The following is a 9,693-nucleotide window of genomic DNA, read 5'->3' as shown; positions in this document are numbered from 1 at the left end:
GGGTGGGGGGGGGCTCTTGCAGGGCTCCAAAACAGTAGCGTGACGGTGGCCCCGAGCGCGCCATTGGTACACCCGTCATGGAATGCCAATGCAGGTCGCCCAGGCACACGTCGTCCGGGCAGATTGGACGGTGCATAGAGTCCCCGAGTGGCCCCCGCGGCATTCCACCTAGAAACGGACGGCTCGGAGGGCACTCTCACTCTCTAAGAGCCTCAGGAGGCGGGTATTCCAGCATCCTTTATAGGTGTGATGTCTATTGCCGTGAAATCTTTGTGACTATTACTAAAATATTTTCACTACATGTCCAAAAAACGCTTATCTTTTAACTACATGTTCAACTATGGAGAGTTCTATCAAAATTTATACCTCATCTCAAAATAAATAAATATATAAATTAAGTTTACCATGTGCGGGGAAACACTCAGTAAAGATGAACAATGATAATTGCTAACTTATTTAACGGAGTGTCTGCAGAAAAACTGTGGGCAAAGATGGACGCGACATCACCCTGCTATCTGCAGCAAAGCAGGGACACCTTCGCGTGTTGTTTGCTTCTGTCGTGATAGGCACTATTTCATACTATTAATAGCGGATGAACGCTCGTACAACCACTTGGTCTCTTTCAAAGTATATTTAACACAGAAAATGAAAATACTCATAATTATTTCATGGAGACATATATCTAATCGGATCGGCAAAATGGAGGGAGAAATACGACAGGCTTTTTTTACTGCTAGCAGCTGGGAACGGCCGATCATTATTTTCTTGTTGCATCCGCATGAGTTGGACGCTGGGGATCTTCATGAATAGGAAGTAACAACGTACATATGGAAGAAAAAAAAACATCATACATACACCCCAAGAACCCAGGTGTGTGTATATATATAGATATATACATATTACATTTCTGGATTATTCAGGTTCACCTTGAGCCCATTCTTGAACTGGAGAAGAGTCAAGCACTTGATTCCCATGGCCTGAAAGACGGAGAATGAAAACACTCACATTTCTTTCATGGAGGAATATTTCTAATCGAGTTTTAATCGGCAAAATTGAGGGAGAAACAAGATAGCGACATGTGATAGAGGTATTATCCATCTTTGCATAGATTTTCTATTTCTTTTTCAAAAAGATGCAGACTGTTAAAAAAGTTATTAGTAATATGAAGCACCTCAAACATAATGAAAATTACATCGAGGTCTCTAACTAAATGACCACTATAGCTGGCAGAACGAACCGCCGGCATGCCGCTGTCGCCGCTCCTCTACCGGAGCCGGCTTGACCATTGTATGCATGTAATGTACACCTCCTAGAGACTTATCCAATTTCTGAATTTATATATACAAGGTTGCTAAGCTATTTTTATAGGAAATTAGTATTATTCACATTAGCAGCATTCTAAGTCAAGAAACGTTGCTACTATGTCTACTAGCATCGGTTAACCCACTAAGCGCCCACTGCTAGTAGGATTTTAGGGTTTTAGGGTGACAAGCACTATTACGTTTTTTTGTGTGTGTTCCCAGTCTCATGCTATCAAATTTTGTTGCTGTCCTTTTGGTTTTGTTTCATGAACTTAACTCATAAATCCGAACATACATGTGTTCTAATTTGGAGTACGTAGATTTATTAGAAATGCTTCTTGAAATACAAAAAAAATATGTAAAACGCTGTAGAAAGAAATTGAAACCTTGCATGGTGTCAATATCTGACCACTTCAACCTGTTGTTTAATTTACGAAGTGTCAAATTGAATTTTTGATACACATTGCTTTCGACCCGAGGGAGATCAAGTGGCGAGATGTATACGTTTGAAGTGGGGAAAGTGTCGAGTTTGAGAATGACATGGTGATGTTGTTAATTTTGTGAAATAACAAATTTCTATGCATGTAATGTACACCATTCCGGGTGACATATCCAGTTTTTGGATTTGTGCAGGTTTGGTAAGCTATTTTGTAGTAAATTAGTATTCTTCATATTAATAGTGTTCAAAATCAGTAAACACTGCTAGTAAGGATACTAGCAGCGGTCGGCCCACTATGCGCACGCTGCTAGTAGGCTTTTAGGGTTTTAGGGTGACAAGCAAATCCGGGTTTTTTTTTGCGTGTTCCCAATCTCATGCTACCAAATTTTGTTGTTGTCCATTTTCTTTTGTTTCATGAACTTAATTCATAAATCTAAACATTCGTGTGTGATAATTGAAATAGACGTAAGTTTATTTAGAAATGCTTTCGACCACACTATATGTATAGTACATTGTCGAATCGATGACAAACATTTCCACAAGAACTACCATACATTTCATTACATTCAAGAGTGAGGGAACTCACCTAAAAAAACACACGGTCCGACCTAGACATGCATAGCTCCATTGAGGGTGAGGACGGGTCCTTATCCCTATGAATACATGTAGTGTGACATACTAGCTACTAATGAAGAGAGAGATCCCTCAAGAGGACTCGGGGGAGGGGTAGGTAATTATGCATTAACATATAATTAATATAGAGTAGGAGAGAGATATCTACTTAATTTATATATTTCAAGAAGGCAATCTAATATACTAGACACAGTCGGCGAGTATCTAATATAGTCAATTTATATATTTCACGGCGTGTATCTAATAAGGTGTGTGTAGTGAGAGAGAATAGGTAGCTAGCAACAAAGAAGTGAGAGAGGGAGACATATTAAATGCGTTTGCTTTAACGGCACGCCGTCAAAACTTACAAAGCTAGCACCGTGCGGCCTGACTGCACGCTGCAAATACTCTGGCCTACAGCAGTGCCGTTGAGTAAACACAAGTGATGCGCGCAAATACACCGAATGCAGAGCCCCCCAGCCGGATCGACAAAGAAGCTCATGGAAATCCTTTCACTTGAGAGGAGTGAGAGGAAGCCATTGTGCTTGAGCCAGAAGAAAATGATATGGCAGACGATGGCAAAAGCACACGATGCGCTTTTATGAAAGTCCCAAGACGGACAACCGACGTTGCACGTCCCATCCAACCATTCATCCGACTACACTCAGTGTAAAGATAATGCCGGGCCGAGGAACCGATTTTCGTGTGCGCAGAGAGCCCGGGAAGGCATCTCCCAAATGCGCGAGGTGGCACGTACGGTGCGTGGCTAGCTGGTGTATGCAGGCACAGCCGTGCATGGGGACACACGCCTGCACGGCTCGCGCGACTTAAAAAGCCCGTCGCATGCGTCTGCTTGGCTAGTGCGACCGATGTAACACATCGGGGGCCAAAGATGCCGATAGATGGGTCCAGGCGTTCCACCGCGTGCGGGCGAGCACACGAGCCCTCACACACGGGCACATCCGAAAGCCCTCGTGGTCCACCCGTCATGGACCCCCAAGGCAGGTCACCCAAGTGCGCGCTATCTGGGCAGTTCGGCCGCCACGGATGGCCCCAAAAAGCCAGACACGAGAGGCATCCTCTCCGAGCCGTACGCACGCCTCCTCCCGGCTCGCGTGAGCAACACACCCCGAAGGATGGCTGCCGCCGCCGACAAGCAGGCTCGCCTAGACAGTTGTGCACGGGACAACATGCTGGGGCTCGCGGGTGCGCCAAAACCGCCGCGTGACGGTGGCCCCTAGCGTGCTGGTGGTCCACCTGTCTTGGCAGATCGGACGGCACGGAGAGCCCCCGATAAATCCCCGTGGCATGCCACCTAGAAACGAACAACTGGGAGGGCACTCTCGCCATCTAAGAGCCTCAGGAGGCGGGTACTCCACAAATCCTTCATAGAACTAATGCCTATTCCCGTGAAATCCCTACGACAATTACTAAAATATTTTAACTACATGTCCACAAAAGAAGAATTCTCATTTAGCTACATGTCCAACTATGGAGAGTTCTATCAAATTTTATACCTCATCTCAAAATAAATAAATATATAAATAAAGTTTACCAAATGCGGGGAAACACTTGGTAAAGATGAACAATGATAATTGCTAACTTATTTAACGGAGTGTCTGCAGAGAAACAGTCAGCAAAGATGGATGCGACATCACCCTGCTGTCAACCGCGGAAAGGAGGGACACCTTCACATGCTGTTTGCCAAATGTCTCAGACGTTACCGTGTGCCATTGGTTCGACACTCGGTATAGCATTGGCTATACCAAGTGTTTTGTATTTATTAAGTGTTTTCTCAGTCATTTCATTTGGGATATAGGATTTACTGCGTGTTCGACAAAATAAACTTGGCAAAGATTCCGGCAGTCAGTAAAGAGAGTCTTTCGGGTGGTACTGAATGTAAGTGTACCCATAAACGTATAGTGACAGCCATCACTTCATAAGTAGATGTGAGCTAGCTTACCCAAAAATCTTATATCTTATATCTTTACTAATTAGAAGCACCAATGAAGCCTCCATGTCAATCCTCAAAAGAACATAAAATTAACCTTAGGATATAAATTGTATGGCTAGGATCAACAAAGGAATAATGGAACTTTTCAAAAAAAAAAAATACTGGAGCCCTTGAAGATAAGGAATCGTGGAGCATTATTTTTTTGATACGAGAGTCCAAGAAGATGACATTCATCACTTACCAAAAGAGGATTACTGGACTATCACGTACTTATAAAGGATTATCATCATTTGTGTTCAGCCATTCAATAAAACACACACCCACATCCATGTTTCAATCCAAATAGAAAGTACATACGGTTATACGTACAGAACAAAGAGTCATTAACACCCACGTCCAAGTTCTTTGAAAAAAAACAAGACATCTATCAAGTATAGTGAAAACGGTGAAAAAGGATTCCTCAACACTCACGTCCAGCCATTTAAAAAAACAGACAACATCTACGATCGGTGTTCCAACCAAAACAAAACAAAACAGATCTGGCTATCGTTGCATCTCCCTCTAGTGCGTACCAGCCCCCATCTAATGTTGTTTTTCATAGAAAAAGAATAAGCATTTGATTTTTTTCTCTGGTGTACATGTTCTGAAAGCCACCAGTTGTTGGTGCAAGGTGGAGAAATCATTTGCCCACCCATGTCTGACTCTACACGAGCTCTCTATGTCATTCTGATCTTGCACGTCAGTGGCAGATCGCAAATATTTTTGCGACCCTGACGTTTGCTGGTGCTGGGCTGCTAAATGGTGGTCAGCCAACCTTATGCTCTGGCCGTATGTGTATCACTTTGAATGAAGGCAAAGAATATACGAACAATTATTGTATAGTCATATATTACTCACAAATGTTGTGTAGTCAATTATTATATTTTTAGATAATTTTTATACGAAAATAATATAAATTTATAAATTATATTGCGCACAACTTATTGTAAGTATATGATTCGACATGTGGGGCTTGAAAAAATATGAAGTACTTACAGTTTCTTAACCCTATAACTTTTCTTTATAATCAAATGATATGCCATTATATATATAGTACTCTTACAGTGTACTTCCGTTTTAAAATCATCTTTGATTTTCTGTATGTGCTTCTAGAATTGTGCGGCATCGACTAATCATTAGAGGAAAGAGGATACTGTGGAGTAGTGATAGAGTGTGAGATGGTGAGTTGCAACTCCGCAAATGTTTACAGCATGTCATGTGCTTTTTTTTCTGTTGAAATCATCCTTATGCCATCTTTAATCATGATGCTTGAATTATATGTTTGCCCCATCCCTGCATGTATGTACATAGAAAACGCATATGCTTACCCAACATTCATGGATGTACTAATTTGTGGTATTACATGGTTTATTACTGCTCAATGATATATTATCCCCAAAAGGAGGTATTCTTAATATATCCTTCATCTTTACATTTTTGTGCGTAGTTGATTGTCATGATTTGAAACACGGCCAAAACTTGTAGCATCAAAGAATAGCGTTTAATCATGAACGAACTAAAGGTATGTAAGGTTTCACCGTATTAATTGGTTCCTAACAATCTTAAAAAGTATGTTCCCAAGTCTATTTCCTATTTGTTAATAGATGGATATATTGATGAAAATTGAATTATTTCAAAAGATCTGTTTTCTATTTTGAAATTTTCTAGCCCATGCAGGTGCACGGGTTGATGACTAGTGGACCTAGTTGGGCAGGTGGTCATCCATAACAGCTGCAACAAAGGGGTAGTTGCTTCCCTCGCGATAGGCATTATTTCATGCTATTAATAACAGATGAACGCATGGTCGTACAACCATCCTTGAAGTACATTACCTACTCAAGATGCAACTGTCTTTAATTTTAAACTCTTTTCGAACATACAAAGAGATAAATGCTGCAAAGGTTTGTATCGGCAACGCGTTTGCTCGTGCCATATCATCCATGCACTTACAGAAAACATTCCACGAAAAGCTGCTGCGAAATGCATAACATTCGTGTTAAATCATTGTATCAAACCAGTCGAGATTTTCTAATTATGAAGGCCCAATTTATCAACACGTGTGTAGCACGGGTGCTGCAGTTATGCACGAACTTTCCAAAACTATTAATTGTCGCTCAAAATAAAACAACAAAACAATTAATTAATATATAATTAAAATGAGAAATAGAAATGGTCCCCTGGTGCTATTGCTAACCCAAATCAAACCCTTTTGCCAACAGGTGGTCATCCAACATCGACAAAAATATGGTCCTTCCCATAAGTACTCGATATATTCGGATAGCTGCAACGGTACATCCAATAATGGAATAAGATCTAACTGAAAATGAAATTTGACCATGCACGCGTCAATAATTGGCAGACAACAACCACTTGGACTCTTTCAAAGCATGTTTAAGTATTTAACACAGAAAATGAAAATACTCATATTTATTTCATGGAGACATATTTCTGAGGAAAACTTTTCTACTCTGTGTAGTCTGATCGGAGGGAATGCCGTCGATTCCCTCCGAATCTCATTAGTAAAGTTCCGATGAAGCAACTCGCTCTATAAAATCCCATGAGATGCAGCCAACGTCGACGCGGCACAATTCGAAACAAGCGTTCCAAACTAAAGCAGCTCAACTGCGCCATGCAGGCAAGCAAGAATTCTCCAGCGAATCACAACCACGGACGTAACATCTCCGTGGACATGTACCCGTTCATACGCAAGTACGAGGACGGCAGCATCGAGCGTTTCCTGCGCAGTCCATTCGTGCCGGCCTCGTCGGATCAGGCCCGCAACCGTGGGGTGGCGACGAGGGACGTCGTCGTCGACAAGGCCACCGGCGTGTCTGTGCGCCTGTTCCTCCCGTCCGGTGCCGCCGAGACCTCAGGCAGGAATCGGCTTCCTCTCGTCATCTACGTCCATGGCGGCTCCTTCTGCACCGAAAGCGCTTTCGGCCGGACGTACCACCGCTACGCGACCTCCCTGGCCGCCTCCGCTGGGGCCCTCGTCGTGTCGGTGGAGTACCGTCTAGCGCCAGAGTTCCCCATCCCTGCGGCCTACGACGACGCGTGGGCCGCGCTCCAGTGGGCGGCGTCCTTGTCCGACCCATGGCTGGCCAGCTACGCCGACCCCGCGCGCACGTTCCTGGCCGGCGACAGCGCCGGCGGCAACATCGTTTACCACACGGCAGTCCGCGCCAGCCACGAAGTCAACAACGACATTATGGACATCGAGGGGCTGATCATGGTGCAGCCTTACTTCTGGGGAGCCAAGCGGCTGCCTTTGGAGCTCGCCTGGGACGACAACGAAGCCACCGTGGCCGTGTTCCCGCCGAACGGGGTGGACCGGCTCTGGCCGTTCGTGACGGCCGGTCAGGCCGGCAACGACGACCCCCGGATCGACCCTCCGGCCTCTGAGATCTCATCGCTGGCTTGCCAGCGCGTGCTCATCGCCGTGGCCGGGAAGGACAGCCTGCGGGGCCGCGGCCACCGCCTGGCGGCCCGCATGCGTGATCTCGACTCGCGTTGGCCTTGGATGATCCAGCGGCGCCGCGAGGTGACGGTGGTGGAGTCGGAGGGCGAGGAGCACGGTTTCCATCTCTACAGTCCGCTGAGGGCCACCAGCAAGAGGCTCATGGGGAGCCTCGTGGAGTTCATCAACCAGCAGCCCACCTCGTCGCCTGCGAATCCTATGGTGGTGCTAGGCGTGCCCACGACGCCGTGCAAAGACGTGTTTGGGTATGGCATGGCCATGAAGGCCTGGTGCACACGGTCCAGTATGGCACGTAACACTGCTACTTCATTGAAGATTGGAAGGGCTGGGCCATCCAACACAAGATATAGGTTAATCTCAGGTCGACTGTGGATGACTGCTGGTAACGCTCGTCACAAAGATCTATTATCTGCTGCAGTTCCGTGGAGTTGTGTAATCAACAGCTTCTTCTAGATGACAGCCGGCCTGATAACGCAAAAATAAATGGGAAACACTTGTATACAGTTTTCTGATAGGAAACTTTTCCAATACGGGTCATGTGCCGTTGATGCTTTTCCAATCCCGCGGTCTATAGCGTTTATCTTCCATCGTTAGCGCTCCAGCAGGCGCGCTAAATTTACAACCCACACGATCAGCACAAACAACATTTCTTACTCAACATAGAACAAAGAAGATCAAACAAACAAAACGTAAATCAAGAAAAGATTTCAATTATTATTACAACTCAAACAAATAGTTTATCTTCCAATACAAAAATAGTTCAACAATAAAACATCAAACTAGTTTTGTCACCCATTTCATGACCACCACTCCTCGATTAGATCCTTTTGAAGATCATCACGCGTTTCGACACGTCGAATGGCACGATAGGAGGCAATAAATCTGGCCACCCTCGCAGTCCTCCTCCACACTCGCACAGGACGTACCAACAACTCATATTGAGAACAGTCTAAATTTTGGCCACGCTCATTCTCGATGATCATATTATGCATGATCACATAAGCATTCATGATGTATCAAAGAATCTTTTGACCGATAACCGAACCACCGTGCTTCGGCTTTTTATTGACGTGCATATCTAGGATCATTGTGAGGTCCTCCTCCTCTTGAGTATCAAATTCTTCATCGGAAGAATCGTAGGACGAACTCATCTACAATATTAAATTTAAACTAGCTTAAAACTATAAACAACATGCACCAAATTCATCTACAAAATATAAAGTTGAAGCAATACATACCTTGCAAGCGTTTTGTCAAACACCTTGTGGGCGCCGAGCTGCAAATGGCCGTTGGGAGTTGTTCATTGGAGGAATAGTGCGCTCGACGGGCAGCGGCGAGGAGAGAAGGTGGAGGATGCAGCGGCGGCACGCTGGGAGAAGCGGTGGAAGCGTCGACGGGTCGCTGGAGCGAATGGGGAAGGTGCGGGCGGCAGCGCCAGCGCCTGGAGGTCTCAGATCTGGCGGTTGTTGAAGTCGTGTGTGAATCATCGCTGTCCAGCTCGCGGGAGCAGGCGCAGCAAGTACACTGCGCACGATGCCGTTTTCCTCCACGTGCTGAACCAAGCTTACCGTGCGCGTGATTATTACGCAGCTGTTGGAGCGTCCATTTCGGCTCAGCACACGCAAAAAAGCGTTTTTTTTCAGCACACGGCTAACATAGCATGCCTGTTGGAGATGCTCTAAGCAGACTGCCCAATTAACCTGATCGAGAAAATCTCATCTGCCCCCGTCTCAACCACCTCATTAGGTAGTCGCATGCGAGTTAATCTCGCTTGTCCGATCCATCTCGGATCCTGAGGGCGAGCGCAGCCCCGAGCTCGCCGATCTCCCTATCCATCATGGCTACTTCCGCCACCACCCCACTGTGCCCC

The 9,693-nt window shown here is 45.2% G+C and overlaps 1 protein-coding gene across 1 annotated transcript; it reads left to right on the top strand.

Moving 5' to 3' along the window:
* The first annotated feature begins 6,944 nt into the window (after positions 1-6,944).
* Positions 6,945-8,319, top strand: LOC119289606 (probable carboxylesterase 5). The gene has a single exon (XM_037568897.1). It carries the CDS (start codon positions 6,975-6,977, stop codon positions 8,274-8,276), a length of 1,302 nt encoding a protein of 433 aa, XP_037424794.1. The 5' UTR covers positions 6,945-6,974; the 3' UTR covers positions 8,277-8,319.
* Positions 8,320-9,693: the final 1,374 nt, after the last annotated feature.

Source organism: Triticum dicoccoides, chromosome 4A (genome assembly GCF_002162155.2).
Source record: "Triticum dicoccoides isolate Atlit2015 ecotype Zavitan chromosome 4A, WEW_v2.0, whole genome shotgun sequence".
Lineage (NCBI taxonomy): Eukaryota > Viridiplantae > Streptophyta > Magnoliopsida > Poales > Poaceae > Triticum > Triticum dicoccoides.
Note: the sequence above shows the minus strand (reverse complement) of the source record. Positions and strands in the feature narration are given on the sequence as shown.